Below are 19740 nucleotides of genomic sequence, written 5' to 3' on the forward strand. Positions count from 1 at the left end.
CAAGATGAGGACGGGCATGCTGGAAGGGCGCACCAAGGCCAGCAGGACAGACACCTTCAGTAAAGGAAAGCAGGGGTTTTCTGACAGCCAGAAGCTATGGGAGTGAAAGAAAAGTTCATCATGGAATCGTCCATCACCCAGACAGTGAAACCATGTGTTTAGAAACTGGGGTATGGGAGGAGTCTAAAGTTAAAGAAAGTTTCCTTTTTAAAAGAGTGGCATATAACTATCTTTGGCTCTACTTTTCTCCATTTATTTATTTTTTTGAGACTGAGTGGTAAAAAAAAAGTGAATAAATTACTTTTGTTTATTAGCATACCACTCATTCAATTAACTGTTTATTGGGTTCCTGGTATGTGCCAGCCACCTGTGACTCTGGCACTCTCCCTCTCCTTCCCATACTTTTCACCGTAACTAATGAACTATTCTATACTAAGAGTCATGTTGAAGAAGGGTTAGGGTGAGGGTTAGTGTTCGGGTTAGTTTCATGTGATTAATTTCCAAAGGTTACAGAAAATTAAAAAATATAAAATGTAAAAAAAATATTATTGAAAGGCTTAAGTGAGGTATTGGAACATGAGATGAATGAAAATTTTTGGTAGAGAGCCTAGCACTTAGTACATGTTGCATAAAGATCAGATATTATTCCTATTATTTTTTTGTGACATAGCCTAGGGGAAAAAGAGCAAGAGTGACAAGTGCTTAAAAAAAAATCAAGTATCTTAGTGGGTTAGCAAAAAAAAAAAGTCTAACTTTATACCTAACTTAAGTGACCCAAAACTGAATTGTATCTTAACTGGATTATAATTTTAATTCTTGATTTTCAAGTGACTTTTAAATATGCTTTATGTTTTTATACTACATGAATAAAAACTGCCATAATTTAAAGCTAAGTCTTAGTGATTTGGGTTTTATTTAAAATGAGGATGAAAATGTTTTCCCCTTTTAATAGGTAAATGGATTAAAGTTGTAGAATAAGTCATTAAAAATGGGCAATTATACTAATTATAATTCTTTCAACATACTTTTTAATCTTCAAAAACCAATATTGGAATTATGTTGTTAGGGGTAACCAAATTTGTTTTTCCTTTTTTGCTTATCCAGGGGGATTTAATTATTTATTTAAAATTTGGAAATTAACTAACACTTGGCAGTTGAACATAAATGGAAAAGAAATTCACTTAAAATAAAACACATATAACTGAAACAATTTAGACAAAGTACACAATTCAGTTCATGCAAAGCAAAACAGATGGATCAATGGACACTTCCTGTGCATTTTTAAGTGAAAAGCCTTGAAAGATGTGTTTACATTACCATATGAAAAGGGAAGTTTTTTGTTTTTTGTTTTTTAAAATCTCATCACACAACCAAAAAAAAAAAAAAAAAAAAGCTCACATGAGGAAATAAGTAGGGAAAATGTCATTAACAAACACAAGTCTTTACCTGTAAAGTAATAGCCTTAAAGATTTTGTCTCTCAAGGCTTTTTGTTTTATTGAATATTATCCACAGGCTTAAAGAGTGTGTGTGTGTGTGTGTGTGTGTGTGTGTTTGTGTGTTGTGTGTGTGTGCGTGCGTGCGTGCATACACACACACAAGAAAATAACTTATGTGAACACTAACTTTTCCCCAATTTTATTCAGATTGCTTACGATGGGCAATAGAAAAGGAAAAGGAAGAGGTTAGGAAGAAAAGGGCAGTAATAAAACCTGAATTTTTCTTTGTATGATTACTCTACATGCTTTAAGCATTGTCAGAGTAAAGTCAAATCACTGAAAAATAATCTTTTGGTGGGAATTCTTTAAAAAAATTTTTGTTCTCTTTTAGGCTTTATTTATAAAGGTTTCCAGATGCTTATCCTCATAGATTAAACACAGCATGATGTAGATGCTTACAATAACACCTATCGCTATGAAGCCAAGAGAAAACTACTTTGAGATCTGCCTGCCTATCACCTAAAGAATCAGGTCCAGGGAGTTTTCTGTGGCTATTAAGGTGTGATTCTCTGAAGTCATTTGGAAACAACCTCAGTTCTCAGCAGCAACGGTCCACCCTGTACTGTGTTGAAGCACATCAAATAGTTGGCATTCCAAGCCTCCAATGGGTTATTTCTCATTATGCGAATACATAATGAAAGGATGTGGGCAAAGAAGAGAATGTAAATTGGAAGCTGACTTCTGAATGTGTTAGGCAGCAGTACTGGGCTGAAACAGTCATTCTAATTTCAAGAGACAATTCCAAAGTGGTTCTCAAGAGAAAGAACAAGGTATTTTTCAAATATTTGTTCAATGTGAATGGACTGGGCTTGCCAAAAATGACTTTTTATGCTGGCATGCAATCTCTTAGAGGGAAGTCAGCCTGAGTCACTGGATACATCAAAGGTAGAGGCCAGTGAATGGAATTACTGCAGGCTGTGTGAGCAAGCCAGATACCTGCATTCATCTGCCCACTGCTGGGATTTCAGCCTCCTTTTAATTACATGAAAGCAGCTGGTACCACTGGTTACTGAAGTCTTCAGATTACCTTGATTGCTCGATCATTATCTCTAATCAGCTGCTGCTTCTCATCTTCAAACTTTTGTACAACATCCTGGAGCCGCCTTTCTGCAGCAAGCTGCTGTCGGCTGCTCTCCTCTTTCAGAGAGGAAATGGTTGTCTGAAGTTCTGCTATGATCTGAAATGAAAACAGCATGCTATAAACTCCACATTCTTCAGTGAGAGGCATCTATTTTATATGTATTTATGCCTAACAAAAGACTGAATCTGGCAAAACTCTTTCACAATCTAAATATTTTCAATTAACATATCATACACTATTAATGCATGAAATTCCAACAATAAAAGACTATAATAAAACTGTGAATGGTGAACAACTTCTGTACCAAATATATTTGGAAGACATTTCCACTATAACATTCCACAATATTTACTCATCAGAAGAAAGAACATCTGTGATCTCAAAAATATGAAAAGCGTCAGATTTTATTTTGCTGGGAAATATACTTATTAGAGTGAGAAAAGTGATTCTGCCTTTAAGAAGACTTTGAACTGTAGCAACCAAAGAAAAGAATGAATAGAGTTCACTCCTCATGGTCACCTAGTTCTATGATAAGTGTTGGGTATTCACTAATGTTTGTGCAGTCTGTTAAGGACCTCAAGTTCTTATGTCATTTACTACTTTGGGACAAGTATTACCCCTCTTTTATAAGTGAGTAAACAGAGGCACTGAGAGATGTCAAATATTTTACATTGTTGAAGATGACATCAACAAGGAGACAGGCAGGAGTTGAAGCATGCAGTCAGATCCACTGCTGCATTAACTGGTTCCTCTAACTAGCAGACTTGACTTTTCTTTTTTAGCAAGGTTTTGGTATTGAAGTTTATACTTCCAAATATTTTCTCTTCTTCCTAACTGGTACATAATCATGTAAATTGACTTGGGTTCAAATGGTACAACTTCAGAGACTCCAGCAGCATTCCCAATATGTGAGAAATGGTTCCCTCTAGGACAGGGTTCTCTCCCACTCCTCAAATGAACTACATGATGAGGAATTCTGACATTTAATGGGCCTACTGAGAGCACTGCCCTTCTTTTGGTCCAAACCATTTCCTTTCAAATTCAATAGTGATGACTTTTTAAAAGCAGGAAATAGTGTTTCTTCTAATAAAAAAAATTATGTCCTGGGTTTGCACATAATTCTATTGGTTCCACAGGAGGGGAGCTGGTTGGTGAGAAACAATGGACTCACTAGCTATCTTTCTTGAGCTCTGTTTTTCCAATTATTATTTGGTGACAAAACCAGATCACGGCATCAGAAGACAATAAACAGAAATTGTGTGGAGTCTCTGGGGAGCCAAGTCCTATAAAACATTAGTTGTTATTATTGACATAAATAATAGCATGTTTAGCTACAGAAAATATGGAGTACTTAACTCACTGTAACAAAGCTTAAAATTGAGAATATATAAATAATCAAATAGTACCATAATTGTGAAATGATAAGGTACATAATAGTGATACATATATATATATATAAATGTAACTATACATATATGCTATATATAAATGTAACTGGGGCCTTCTGCTCTGAGTGGAGGAATTCATTTACTGAGATTAGAATAGAACAGTTTTCATCTGTTTTCTGAATTTTGATTAAATGTTGTTTCCATTTTGGTATCAATCCAATTAATTCTGATAGCACCTATGTGAAATGGGAAATGTTAAATTCTTATAGTAAATGTCAAGAATTGAAGCACAGAATAATCAACTCTGGTCACATGGCCAAAGGAGCAAGGGATCAGAAAGCGCTGGATTTCCTTGGCCTAATATGAAATTTAAGACTGATATTTTTATAAGAGCATGGGGGTCAAAGAGTAAAAATAACTTAATATTTCAATGTTTCAAGTTGAATAAACCACAACCTTATAGAAATGAAGGGTTAGATCTGAAATGTGTGTTTAGTTTTATATAATTTTATTACATGTATAGAGTCACGTATCCACAACCACAGTCATGTGATCTATTTTTAAAGTACAAGGCAATTTTATGTTTTTAAAAATTCTAGGATTGAGATTAGTAGTAACTGACCAGAGACTGAAGATAAAAATATTTTGGACTACTTCAAATGACCACAAGGGTACAAAACAGGGACCCCTTATTTTCAGAAAACTTAAGATAAGACCACATCAAAGGGAGACTTGGGAGCAGCTTCAAGTCCAGGATGTTCTGAGGGGGCAGCTTGGGGAAAACAAAACCTTTTCATTCTTTGGGTGAATAATGAGATTCCTACAGGAGGAATAATAAAACTACATTTGAAAAGCTATTTTTAAAAATTATCAAGGTGACATAAGGAGGAGAATGTCAGACCATTTCAGGTGAAACACCTTGGTTAGACAAATTGGCCGTCAGACTGACAGATATGATGGGTACAGAGAGGCTGCTGAAATAGGGTGATATTTAAAAACAGGATTAATAATTACTTTCAGATTAATAAATAATTATAACATTCAGATTAACATGCATGCTTTACATATGGAACAAAGCATGGGTCCTTAGGTCTATTAGTTGTAGCTGCAGAGTATAAGAAAATGTACCATTTTCATCTTAGCCCAGTGCATATAACTAGTATTTAATAAATATTTAAGTAGTATAACTGTAATAATGGTAAATAAGAAAAATTATCACCTGGAAAATTATATTGGATAGACTTTTAATGGAAAAATAATGTAAAAATTTTCCTGAGAAAAATAAAAGGTAATATATACAAATATAATCAAAACTCTCCAGTTGTGCTTAAATCATAATTAAAAGCCATAAAGTGAAATGCCACCAGTTAACTAAATGTTTACCCTGTATTAGCTTCAGAGAAAGAACTGGCATAGAACATTCTCATATAGATATTAAAAATATGTTGGCAAATAAAAGAAGAGCTATTTGGGGCCAATGCTGTAAGCAACCTAACCCTTAAAAGTAATGGTAGTTTAATAATTGTTAAGCAATGAAAATTTTGTGTAAATGTTAGGGATAATTTTGAAGATCTTAAAAACAACAGAATTTCAGGCTGGGGATGTAGCTCAGTTGGTATGCTTGCCTAGCATGCACAAGGCCTTGGGTTTAACCCCCAGATTCACAGTAAACAAACAAACAAACAAACAAATAAAACAAAATATAACAGAATTCCATAGAGGTTAAATTTCACCTTTAACTTATTCTAATGTTTTTCATATTGTAGTTTGAGATTTTTCTAAAACTACAATATAATCTAGAAAGATTGCATGTTTGAGGCCAGCCTGGGCAACTTAGTGGAGCTCTATTAAAAAAAAAAAAAAAAAAAAAAAAGGCTGAGGGTATAGTTCAGTAGAAGAGCACCCTTGGGTTCAACTCCACAAGACAAAACAAAAATAAAACATCAACAGCAAAAAACCACCACAGACATGATGAGCTCTGCTGCTGACTAGGAAGGTTAGCACACTACCCTCTGAGTTCTGGGCTGGCCCCTGGAGAGTGACATGAAGTCAGGAGCCAGTGGGACTAACGTGTATGGGAAGGGGAAGGAGCTGGGGCAGCAGGGAGCCGTCCCTCAGCACTGGTGAGCTGGCTGGTGTTCAGCTGCGGTTCTCAAGGAGGCATCTTCTTGCAGAACAGCACTCTATTTCTTTGAAAAAAGGCCGCTAGGTGACTGCGGAGCAAGGAAATTGCATTAAGACTGAAAAAGCAAGGCTAATATATAATGTTGAGATTAAAACCCCAAATATGTGATTCTGAGGGAAATGGTGTCTGTTAGCTGCCCAGAGATGATGCAAGCACTGGGGACATGGCGAATGCTGAGACCTGAGGAGCAGCCCAAGTCCGAAGGTGTGCTCAGGGTTCCGTGTGCTGGTGGGTTAGGTCCTAAGGCTTGATAAAATCTTAAAGATAAAGTAGCTTCCTTTAAAGGAGGAAAAATATTTAAAATATTTTCCAAATTTAACCTGTTGCTCTCCTCAGTGCCAATGCATCCATCACTAATGCATTCATTTTACTACCTTTTTAAAAAGAGAGGTTTAAAAAACATCTGATAAACGGAGTTAAGCAACTTTGCTTCTGGCATTCCTATCAACTTGATGAGATGTGTATTAGAGATTCCAGTAAGCCACCACTTGAAAGTGGAAAAAGCCAATCATGGTTTTGTTTTCTATAATTCATTTAAAAATAATCTGTTTTTTTGGCACTGACTGGCATTTAGACCAATGTTCCTCTAGTGCTACTTCATGGATATAAATACCTGAAGATATGTCTACATTAGTATAAATATTAATATGTATTCAGCAGTGGGCAAACAAAATATTATCCAAGCGAGGCTCTCCCTCTTATGAGGAGGGAGGGCTGTCTTCTGTTGCTGCGTCCTTTCCATGTTTCTTTTCTGTTTTGGTGTCGCTTTGTCCTTTCATTTATGAAACAAGGACTATAGCATGACAATTGTTCCTGGTTGGGTTTTCCACATCCTTTTCCTGTTCTTTCATGTCTTTATTGAGAAAACAGTGACCCTATGAGCCTCCAAATTTTGCAGGGAGATTTTATCAATCCTTGAACACTCTAAAATACAGTATCAGAAATATTTTCTCTCTCTTACAGCCCTTTTAAAAATTCTTCCCTCCCTTTGTCCTTTCTCAACTGCAATTTTGGTACTTCCACTAAAATTGCTCCCAGCTCTGTGGTGCTTTGGCTTGAAGGAGGCCCCACACTGCATGCGTTCTGGCATTGTTTTACTTGGTGGTTGGAATTGTTCTGTGAGGTCAGCACTGCCTCCCCATCCAACAAAGGAGGAACCAAATTCCAAAGAAGGCAGGTGAGCGGGCTCAGGGTCACACAAGTGGTAGGACTGGTATTCAAATCCAGGCCTGTGGACTCCAAAGCAGAGGCTTTCTTCCACACTAACTTGAATTTAATTTGCTTTAATGTCACCTAATCAGGCTACTCAGACATTCCTTTAGATAAACTTAAGTACTCCTGTTTATACTCTCATTACTTAGGCATTTTTATTAGCTATCTTATATCTCACTCTCAGTCTGCTTCCCCCATTTAACATAAACCAAAATAAGCAGGATATAGGTGTATGCCAGTAGGGATTTGTCATGTTTTAGTTTAAACTTTAATTTTTGGAATAATAAGATTTCTTTTGATTATAAGAATCTCTTTCAGGGGTTAAAAAGGACACTTTATGTTTCCTCCTCAAAAAAGGGCTGGAATACTGGAAACAAGACACCACCATCAACTCTTATGTAAACATATCTGACTCTTCATTTACACAAAGACTTTTGGTTTCCTAATGGGATGAGAATTATATAACATGCACATTTTAGAAATAATTATAGAAATGAAGATACTTCCTGATAACTATCACTAAAGTTTGCCATATTAAAAATGTAAAGGGTTGGGCCAGGCTGGTAGTGTTGAGGTTTGGAATTTCCACTTTGAAGTCAGATCCTGGCTTAGTCACTTGCTAACTTGTATGATCACATCTCTCTGAGTCTCAGTTTTCTCAACTGGAAAAATGGGGCCAATGATATAGTTCTTAACCGCATAGCTCCTGTGAATGAGGCTGAATGAGTCAACAGACTTAGTTCTCATTAACAGTTGGATATCATTATTGTTTTGCTTTTGTGTTGTTTCTACTGTTATGTGGTAACTCATAACATGGAATATAAATTTCAGTTTACTACCACATATCATTGTATGCTTGTAAATATATAAGACAAGCCAATTTAAAAATCATTAGATATGAAGCTTACAAAACTAAATGGCTTAATTTATCCATCTGCAAAATGAAGATTAAATAGTACCTTTAGAAGATTAAATAGTATTTGTTCTAGAATCACCCTTATAACTAGGGAAAGGCTTGGATTGCCTAAACAATGCCACTGGACAACATTGTAACAACTTAAGACAGAAAGGTACTCTGAGCATCATATTTCAAGTAGAGATGAGTATTCTTATTATAGGTCTTTCTTATATCAAAACTACTCTAGTTCATAATAAACAGCAAGATATGGATGTAGGGACTTATGATTTCTTTTTTCCAAAAGGAATCAACAATTGCACTGCTTGCTGATTTAACCTAGAATTCTTTGTCATTTTGACCGATGTTGTAAAGTAGTCTTTAGTGGAAGCAAAATGTAATACTGCAAAAAAGCACAGATGGTATCAAACTGCTTACATCACAAATGTAGGTGTCTTTTGCCCTTGTGAAATGTGCTTCAGCCTGGGCTTGTTCAGGTGTTCAGGCTGGTTTTACAACATCTGAGTGTGTGAGTGTTTAGGTTCAAATGGGTCAATGTGCCTCATTTTTCTTGAAATATTAAAAACATATTTTATTTATTTCTATACCCATCAAATATATGATACTAATCCATGAGAAACTGAAAATAATTAAATTTAACTCTGAAGTACAAAGGCTTTGATGTATTGGTTTCATTTTTGGTTTTTGTTTTGGTTCTTTTACTGTTGCTTACCTGGGAAGATTTGGCAAGCTTCTGAGTATATTCCTTCTCAATCTGCTTCAGCCTGCTGTTGGCCTGAAAAACACACGTACACGAACACATACACAGTGACCTGTGAGCTTGGTATCTCTTCCACATGCCTATCACCAGGCAGCTGGGACGCCTGCCAGCTGCACCGCCCTTCTGGGGCAGCCAGAAAACCACAGGGCTTGTCTTTGATCTGACGCCAACTATTCATCACTTAAAAAGAAAAAAAAAAAAAAAAGATCTCTCCTGCCAATTATTAGACAAACACAGACTTCTGCGGATAGAAAGAGAAGAGGCAGAAATAGACACCCCAAAAGTGTGAAGGCTCAGAAGGTAAAGGAAGGGAAGAAAAAGGAAACAGAGGGGAGGGAATTGGAAGAGAAAGTTGAGACAGAATTGGAGGAGGAGGAAAAGAAGGTGGTAAATACAATAATCTTTAGTTTAAAAATAAAAGAAATAGATGCTCCTGGCCAGGGGCAGATATGAGAATTTTAGATTCACTCAGCAAAGAGTTGAGCCCCCATGTTGCCGAACACACAAGAGCTATTTTTTTTTTGAGCCACAAATACATCTAAATGAAGCAATTTTATGTTCTAGAAGTAGAGCATTCTAGCAGTAGGGTGGCCTTTCCAGAAGAAGTCCACATTACTTAGAACTAGATTACCCCTCTGCCACTCAAATTCTAATCCTCGGGGTGTGATGTGCTTTCCAGTCTCTGGACGTGTTTGGGATCTTTACTCCAGTGTTCACAAAGGACGTGGTGGCATGCCCTAGATGGGGCCCTCCTCTGTCAGTCATTTAGGGGAAAGGTTTGGGTCAAACCTTTAGAACTTTCTGCTGGACTTTTCAAAAATTATGCCATCATATTAATAATTTCTAAGGATTCTTTCTTGTTCTCTGAACAGCAGTATGGAACCCAAGCGTTAGTATTTTTATGCTACAATCTTTACAAAGAGAACAGGAGGGGAGACAACAGTATTGTTAAGATATTAACATCATTTTAGCACTTGAGAAGGGCATGAATCTCCTTTTACAATAGAGGAAACTGAGGCAGAGAGCGGTTTAGTAACTTGCCCAGAACCACAGAGCCGAAGAGTGACAGAACCAGGACTTAGTCACCCCCACACAGTGGGGTGGCAGAGCACAGATGCTCCATCGGCTAGAGCACCCAGCAAATGTATATTCCCACTTTCCTCTGAGGTTATTAATTTTATATCTAGGTCTGTATCTATCCATTAATTTATCTAAATATGGTCATCTAACCATCCATATAAACTTAGGAATTGTTTTTCTGCTCACTAAAGTGTGTCATTTTTTTTCCTAAGTTCCCTTTATTTATTTACTTTTGCCAGCCTGTTTGGATTTTTGGCTTTTATTTTACTGACCTTAAATATCTGGTGACCACTTTGCTGTTCTTTCTTGTTTAAGGTGAGGTCCTCTAAAGCTGACTATAGAAACTCAAGATGTGTAGCTTGCGGATGGATGGACATCCCCATAGGGTGTTAAAAGGGGCCTGGACTTTCTTCTTGGGCCAGTTTGCCCAGCGTTGCATGCTCTGTGTACTGCCTGGTGGCCTGTCTGGCTCCATCGTTTGTGGAAGACACCTAAGATGCTGGGACTGCCACTCTCTCATAGGCCTGTCTTCGTTCTTACTCTCAACTGTACCCAATTCTCTCTCTCTCTTTCTCTCTCCAGGGAGCAAGCCTGGGGCAGGTTCAGGGCAGAATGAAACAAACTGTGTCACCTGGCTATTCCTCACACAGCCTTTGAGCCTACCCCTCTAGTGTTTCCTTTACTACATGCCCAGATTCCCAGATTCCCAAGCCTTCCCAAGCAGGACAGACTCTGTTCTTCTAACAGATATCCTCCAAGCCTCCTTTCTTCCAGGATTTTTTTTTTCTTTTGGTTTGCTTAGTTCTGCTAAGTCCATTTTGGATCCAGGCCCATCTCAAGTGCTAAAATGATGTTGATATCTTAAGAGTACTGTTGTCTTCCCTCCTGTTCTCTTTATAAAAATTAGAGCATAAAAGTACTGATGCATGGTCCCATCTTGAGGTTCTGATTTATCTGGGGAACAGTCTAGGCATCATAATTTTAAGACTTTTGGCAGCTAGTTCTAATGTTCAGCCAAAGTTAAAAATCTCTGTTCATAGCTGGGTGCAGTGGTGTACTCTGTACTCCTGTAATCTCAGCAACTCAGGATGCTGAGGCAGGAGGGTCATAAATTAGAGGCCAGCTGGGCAACTTATTGAGACCCTGTCTTAATAAAAAGGGCTGGGGACATAGCCCAGTGGTAGAACACTTCTGGGTTCAATCCTTGCAAAATAAAACAAAAAATGCCACTGTTCATGACTCTCAATTTTATTTCTTGCATCTTAATGAGACTTTTTCAAGGTGTGGATAGAAATGGGTGAGTTCTGTCCACTACATTTTACTGGTAGCAAATGATTTTTTTATTTGGATATCACAATGAGACGAGAAAGCAACCTACTCCAGGTGCATCTCTATCACAGCACTAGGGCTGAACTGGGAAGTGCTGGTTAAGGTATCTCTCTTCCACTAGGTGGTGAGATCCCAGAAGGCAGCCCTATTCCCTAAAAAGTGCTGGGTGCATGAATGTTCACCTAGTGAATAGCTAGACACCATCCAGCCCCTTTCCTTTTCTATCCCTGAGCTCACACCTCTGAAGTAATTTTTTTTATAACCATATGTTTCATGGTTAAGCTCAATTGTAATTCTTTTTTTGTTTTTCTTTCACATTTTTTATTGGTACATTATAGTTTTATCCAATAATGGGATTTGTTGCGACATACCTGTACTTGTGCACAATATAACAATATAATTGACTAATATCACTGCCCAGCCCTTCCTCCCTCCCTCCCAGCCTCTGGTTCCCCTCCTCTACTGTGCTCCCTTTGATTTTCATGAGATCTCCATCCCACCTCTTTCTTTTCCTTTTTCCTCTCTAGCTTCTACATACAGGAGAAAACATGCAACCTTTGGTCTTTTGAGTTTGGCTTATGTTGCTTAACATAATGGTCTCTAGTTCTATCAATTTTCTTGCAAATGACACAATTTCATTTTTCTTTATGGATGAATAAAACTCTATTGAGTATATATACCATGTTTAAAAAAATCCATTCATACCTTGATGGACACTTTGGCTGGTTCCACGATTTGGCTACTGTGAATTGTGCTGCTTAAACATGGGTATGCACACGTCTCTATAGTGTGATGACTTTAATTCTTTAGGGTAAATACCAAGGAGAGGAACAGCTTGGTTATGTGGTGATTAGTCTTTTGAGGAACCTCCATACTGATATCTATAACAGTTGTACTAATTTACAATTCCACCAACAGTGTAAAAGTTTCCTTTTTCTCCACATCCTCTCCAGCATTTATTAATATTTGTATTCTTGATGACTGTCATTCTGACTGGATTGAGATCTCATGTAGTTTTGATTTCCTTAATTGCTAATGATCTTGAACATTTTTTCATATATTTCTTGGCCATTTCTTCTTTTGAGAAGTATCTGTTTAATTTACTTTCCCATTTATTAATTGGTTTATTTTATTTATTTATTTTGGTGAAGAGTTTTTTGAGTTCTTCATATATTCTAGATATTAATCCTCTGTCAGAAGAATAACTAGCAAAGCTTTTCTCCAATTCTGTAGGTTCTCTTCACTTAATTGTTTCCTTCACTGTGGGGGAGCATTTTAAATTTGAAGCTGTCTCATTTATTAACTCTTGGAATTATTTCCTGAGCTTTAGGGGTCCCACTGAAAAAGCCATTGCCTGTGCCTATATGCTGAAGTGTTGATCCTGCATTTTCTTCTAGGAGCTGGATAACTTCTTATCTAATCCTAGATCTCTGATCCATTTTGAGTTGATTTTTGTGCAGGGTGAGAGAGAAGGGTCTAGTTTCATTCTTCTACATATAGATAACCTGTTTACCCAGCACCATCAAATGTAATTCTTTAGTGTTTATTTCATAAATATCTGTATTTAGAATCCCATTGAGCACACTGGGTAGTTTGCTTTTTTCTAGAGTAAAGAGGGCATGTGACTACTGACATTTTTCTAGTAAGCTGTCAGACTCAATTGCTCTGTAAGTCAGACTCAATTCCCCTCTCAGGCTAGGAGAGGACCTCAGTTGTACAGCACTTAGCTCACATGCACAAGGCTCCAGGTTCAATTCTTGGCATGGCAATAAAACAAAACAATAAAAAAAATAAAGCCACTCTTCATAATAGAATTAGGACTCCTCTGAACCTCTTGAGGATTACTGGTCTTGGTTCACATTCTGTCAATGTTATTTATCACAAATGAAGTATTTATTGCTTTTAAAATAAACACAGAGTTCTTACTATGGGCCAGACACTGTTCCAAGTGCTTTAAAAATATTTATCCACTAGAAAATCCAAAAATTAATTATCATGTCATAAAGAGTAAGTTCCTTTTCCCCAAAAAAAGTTGGAGTCAGAGTTGTTGGCTGGCTCAGGAAAGCTGTGCTTCAGCCCTGGAAGCTCACAAACCCAGACAAGCTGCTTGACAACTATATTTGCAGTTCACTCACCCACTCTAGAATAACAGCACTGGACAAACAGCAGAGAATGCCTCTCAACCTTTGTGGAACGTCTATCCGAGAGAGTAAAGCAATTTCAAAAGTAATATTTGGATGTCTTCAGGGCCATAGAGATGAAGCAGGAGGAGGAGAGGGGAAGTGATGAAAAATATTCTAATTTAAAAATAGGCATGTTTTAGAAGGTCTTCTTGAGAGAGTGACAAAACCTGCAGGAGAGGAAGCCATGGTCAACTCCAGGGAAAAAATTTCAGGCAGAAGGAAGAGCTGGGCAAGGGCCCTGTGTTGGGGTGTAGTGCAGAGAACACTGTGGTGGATCAGTGAGAAATGTCTCCCTTGAATAAGATGTGTTCCGAGCGAGAACAGGGGTCAGGTTCCACATGGGACTGTGTGGAATTTCAAGGAACTTGGTTTTTAACAGGAGTATTAATAGGAAGTCTCTGAAGGGTTTTTAGTATAGAAAAAATTTATAATTTGGCTTATGTACTGAAAAGATCAATCTAGCCTTTGTTGGGTGAAAGAACTGAGTAAAGAAGCCAGTTGGGAGGCTACTGGAAACAATCTAGGATAGTAACAGTTAGTGGTGAGAGTCTGAGAAAAATTTAAAAGTAGCCCCAATGGATATGTTGTATGACAGAAAGAAATGATTCAAGGATAACTTCAAGATTTTTGTGCTAAGCAGCTAGAAAAATGAGATTATCATTACTTGACATTGGAATAACTATGGGTGGAATAGGTTTGGGGAGGAAGCTAAGTGATTAGTTTGAGCATATTAAGCTTGGAGATATTAATCAGGTAACCACTGTTGAGATATTTGGGTATTCAAATCTTGAGTTTATGGGAGAAAGTGGGTTAGAAGTATAAACTCAGAAGTCACCAGTGTTATACATAGTGTATGATACCATGCTACTAGGTGAAATCTCAAGACATTGAGTGACACAAAACAAGAGGCTCAAGTATGCTAAGTCTTGGTCCTGCAAATGTTAAGATGTTGGGAGAAGGGGGAGGAAAGCAGACAGAACAGCTGGAGAGATAAGAAACTAAATCCTGAAGCCAAGTGAAGAAAATATTTCAAGGACTGGTCAACGGTCAAATGTGACAGAGAGGTCATGTAAAATGAGAACTGAGAAATGATCACATTGATTTGGCAACATGGTGGTCACTGGTAATATGGATGAAAGTAATTCTGGTGTAGTTGGAGAGATGAAAGCTGGATTACAGAGTGCTGAAGAAAGAGAAGAGAGATAGTGGGGTAGAATACAGACCATCTGTTCAGAATTTTATTGGGGAAGAAAAGGAAAGAAATGGGTAGAAGCTGCAGGGCAAGTAGGTAAGTAGGGGCTGGTTTGTTTTGTTTTGGTAAGGAAAGAGAACTAATGGCCTGCCTGTAGGCTGATGGAAACCACCTAGTAATAGAGAGGGAAAAGAGACAATGTCAGAGATTTACTAGAGAGATATCCTTTATACAACATGTTATGGAGTGAACTGGGTCCACCACAAATTCATCATATAGAAGCCATAATCCTCAATGTGACTATATTTGGAGAAGGGTGCTTTAGAGGGGTAATTAAGGTTAAATGAGGTTATAGGGTGAAGCCTAATCAAATAGCATTGCTGTTATTTTAAGAGGGGAAGAGATACCAGATCTTTTTCACCTTCTCCCTCTCCTGGTGCATGTGTGTATGCAAGTGCGCATAGATACAGACACATATAGAAAAAAGGCCATGGAGGGACACAGAGAACACTGTAGTCTATAAGTGAGCAATTAAAGCCTCACTGGGAGGCAACCCTGACACTGTCTTGATCTTGGATTTTTGGCCTCCAGAACTGTGATAAAATAAATTCCTATTTTTTGAGCCACCAGGTCTGTGGTATTTTGTTATGGTAGCCTGAGCAGACTAATATAGGGTGGGATTTTGAGCAGAACAGGAGATAGTCCTTGTTAGGAGTACAGGCAAACAGTCCTTGTTAGGAGTACAGGCAAAGGATCCCCGGTACAAGTGGTGAGAGATTCTGATTGCTTCTACTTTCTCCATGAAGGAGGAGGAAAGATTCACCAACTGGGTATGAGGATGGAAGAAAAAGCTGTTGGGAGATGTGAGGACTGAGGAAAGACACAAATCAGTCATGTAGGCAGGAAAAGGAGGGCCTGGGGAATACAGTGTAAGTCTCAGGATTCTAGGAAGCATTAGGGTCCACTGGAAATTACTAATGTTGAATTCAATATCTCACTTTAAATTCAAAGTAAGACTAGTTTGTAATTTGTAAATACCTCTAGAAGGTGCGGTAAGCTAAATGAAGCAGCATAAATACTTTGGAGACTAAAGTGAGTAATTGAAGAAATGAAATTGATTTATTAATCTTCCAAGTTTTTAGTATTTTTGAACCTAAATCACAGCTGCCTATATTTCATAATCACTCTTAAATAAATCTAAAAAATACTTGTTTAGGATAATTTAAATTCACAACTTATTTATCAGGCAAACTATCCCCAAAGCATTTTTAAATTCTTTTACTCTCAGAATAGTACTGATTATACATTTCATCTCTATACATAAAAATAAATCAGGTTTAGTTATTTTATACTCTGGATAAACCAAGTTTTATTCTTATAGCTACCATTTCTAAGTAGAAACAAAATTTTCATATAAATACCTGCAATATGGCTTGATCAGAGGTAAAATAGACAAGAAAAATCAAAATTTTGAAGTGAGCCAGTTTTTTTGTTTTGTTTTTGTTTTTTTTTAGTAGTACTTATAGTCATGGTTGTGTTCAGCTCTGGGTCTCTCTCACTGCTTACGTTTAAGATTGGCCACGCTGTCCCCCTCCAACAAGCACTCAGTTCTCTACTTTCTAGGGCCTATTCCTCAGGTCATTATCTTTGTTAAAAAGTCCAATGTGCTGATCAGCTTCTCCTATGTAATTCAAAATCCTGAGTTTGAAAACACAACTAGAAAGGAGAAAAACAAAACAGTTTTCACAAAGGTGTTTATTATTGGTAATTATCTTACTGTGCTACCCTTTTCTTGCAGGGTACTTAACATTATGCCCTAATTCAAAAGAAGTCCTCCATTCCTTGTGTTCCAGGTTCCTGCTATTAATGGTGAAAAGTTCAGGCAGTCACCTTCCTTTCCAGGAATGTGATTTGGAGAAAAAAATACTAAGATTCTACTCTGAAATATTTATATTTAAGGTAAGACCAGACCTTGGAAGGTAAATCTCTTTAAAATATAATAGCATAAGTTTCTGAATAAAATATTTGTTTTTAGGATGAAGGAAAACAAGAATGCTTCTCAGAGTCTGAAACATGGCATTAAGCTCAGATTATTATGCAGTATTTTCTACTGAAAATCTTGGTATGCACCCAGGAAACACTATGAATACACTATGGCCAGTCTAGAAAAGCTGCATCATCCTACTGACAAAAATATCCAGAGAATTCATAACAAATACTTATATTTAATTTAATTAGACATATATACAGAAAATTTGAGCCTGAAAGTATCTATGTTTTACTTCAAAATAAAGTTGTAAACTTGTGAAGAAGAAACAAAATTTATGACTTTCACTTTGGCCATGATGGAATAACTGGGAATACATTTTATTTGCCATAGTAAATAGCTAGGACACTTGACAGAATTTTGGAAAAACTTTAGAATATAGGCAACAGGAAACTTAGGAGCACAACACAAAGAGAAGAAGTTTAGTTCCTTGATTTAGTTTTCATTGGAGTTTTGTAGGTTTTTTCATATAAATTCAGTACATATTTTGTTAAATTTACACACATTTAATTTTGGGAAATACTAATGTAAATAGTATTTCAATAGTATTATGTTTTAAATTTCAAATTATACTTTGTTCATTGCTGATATACAGGAAGGTAATCAATTTGTATATTAACTTTGCATCCTGCAAACTTACTATAATTTGATTATTAGTTCCAGGAGTCTGTTGATTCTTTTGATTTAGACAATCATGCCATCTGCAAACAAAGAAAGTTCTATTTCTTCCTTCACAATCTGTTAACCTCTTATTTCCTTTTCTTAGGAAGCACCTTCTCTATTCCTAGTTGCTGTGATTTATTTTTTCACACATGGATATTGGATTTTGTCAATTACCTTTCTGCATCTATTGATATGATCACATGATTTTCTTCTTTAGTTTGTTGATATGATGTATTAATTGATTTTCAAATGTTGACCAGCCCAGCATACCTGGAATAAATCTCACTTGACCATGGCGTTTAATTGTTTTTGTACATCATTGGGTTCAATTTGCTAATTTTTTGTTAAAGATTTTTGTATTGGTGTTCATGAGGGATACTACTCTTTAGTATCTGTGTCTAATTTTGGTATTAGGGTAATATTGGCCTCATTGAATGAATTAGGAAGTAGTCCCTCTGCTTCTATTTTTTCAAAGAGACTGTACAGGATTAGTATAATGTTTTCCTCACATGTTTGGGAGAATTCACCATTAAATCCATGTCATTAATACTTTCTGGTTTGGAAGGTAAAGGTCATTAATTATTGAGTTAATTTTTTTTATAGATGCAGGTCTATACTGATTGTTTCTTCCTGTATAAGTTTGACATTGGATGTTTTCCAAAAAACTTGTCCATTTCAAATCTTTGAGAATAAAATTACTATTTCTTTATTATCCTTTAAATGTCCCTGGTATTCATAGTGATGTCCTGTCTTTCATTACTAATACTAGTAATTTTTGTACTCTTTTTTCTTATCATGGTGAAAGCTTATGAAATTTAGCGATCTTTTCAAAGAACCAGCTTTTGAGGTTATTCATATCTTCTAATAATTTCCTGTTTTCAATTTCGTTGTTATCTGCTCTAATTTTTATTATTTATTTTCTTGTGCTTTTCTTTTGCTAGTTTGATAAAGTAAAAATTTATTGATTTTAGATATTTTTTCTAAAATGTGCATTCAATAGTATGTATTTTTCTCAAATTGCTGCTTTCTGTATATCCCACAAATTTTGATAAGTTGTGCTTTAATTTAGTTCACAATATTTTAAAATTCATCTTGAGATTTCTTCTTTGACTCATGTATTAGAGTGGGATTTTCGAGCTATCTTTCTGTTATAGATTGGATTCTAGTTTAATTCTATTGTGATCTGAGAGCAGACACTGTATGATTCATATTCTTTTAAAAATTTTAGATGTGTTTTATGACTCCTCCTCCTCCTCCTCCTCCTTCCTCCTTTTTCTTGTTCTTCTTCTTTTTGGTACTCAGAGGCACTCAACCAGTGAACTACATCCGCAGCAGTATTCTGTATTTTATTTAGAGACAGGTCTCACTGAGTTACTTAACACCTCACTTTTGCTGAGGCTGGCTTTGAACTTTTGATCCTCCTGCCTTACCCTCCCCAAGGTGCTGGGATTACATTTTTACTGTAATTCCTTATACCCAGTATAATTCCTTATACTGGGTATAAGGAATTACAGTAAAAAGGCCTCTATAATATAGTGGTAAGATGGGGGCAGGGAGCAAGTGTTCTGCAGTCCGTGATTAGATCAATCTGTGAGTCTGTACCCCTGACCTTGAAGTTCACCAGTGCATTTCAGCTTTCCCCTCTCTTAGGTCAGATATAGGAAGGCTGGAGGGAGCTGCAGTTGCTATTTTTCCTTCCCTGAATGGAAGTCTAGAGTGGGCTGGTAATGGTTATTTCCCTTCCTAAGGTTCAGCCTCTGGTACTTTCTCTTGAGTTTCCTTTTGAAGGGTAACAGAAACTCTGGTGTATTTCAGAATGGTCACTTTTCACCTCTCTTCTGCTATGAGCACAGTTGGATTTTTCTTCAATATTCTTTTTGAGCATCGGGGTCAAACACACTCAAGTTTTATCTCCCAGACTTGTCCAAGGTAAACCTCCACCTAGTGGAGTTCTGGTTTTTCTAGTTCTGGTTTTTCTACCAGGAACCCATTCCTGCAAAGGTTTCTGCTCAGGTAAATTTGGGTTCTCTGTGTCTTGTCTCTAAATTTTAAGGCAACAGTTTTCCCTAGGAGCCCACTTTTCCGACACGTTTAAGAAAAGCTGTTGACTTTCAGTTTTTTAAGCTTTTGACTTATTTTTGGATGAATGGAAACTTCCAACCATCTTATATGCCTGATCAGAAACCAGAAATATCCAGATAATTTCC

General features: G+C 36.7%; 1 protein-coding gene across 17 annotated transcripts in view; it reads right to left on the bottom strand.

Annotated features, from left to right (window-relative positions):
• The window catches only part of Cep112 (centrosomal protein 112), a 451807-nt gene that overhangs the window by 92191 nt on the left and 339876 nt on the right, over nucleotides 1–19740 (bottom strand). For 15 of the 17 annotated variants that reach the window (XM_078041823.1, XM_078041821.1, XM_078041824.1 and 12 more), the window contains 2 exons: nucleotides 8992–9054; nucleotides 2525–2674 (listed from right to left, as the gene is read on the bottom strand). The exons of 1 other annotated variant lie outside the window; for it this stretch is intronic. In XM_078041823.1, coding sequence (XP_077897949.1) covers nucleotides 2525–2674; nucleotides 8992–9054 — 213 coding nt within the window. The remainder of the gene's footprint in view (nucleotides 1–2524; nucleotides 2675–8991; nucleotides 9055–19740) is intronic. One more of the 17 variants, XM_078041822.1, reaches the window with a different exon arrangement.

Source organism: Ictidomys tridecemlineatus, chromosome 3 (assembly GCF_052094955.1).
Source record: "Ictidomys tridecemlineatus isolate mIctTri1 chromosome 3, mIctTri1.hap1, whole genome shotgun sequence".
Classification (NCBI taxonomy): domain Eukaryota; kingdom Metazoa; phylum Chordata; class Mammalia; order Rodentia; family Sciuridae; genus Ictidomys; species Ictidomys tridecemlineatus.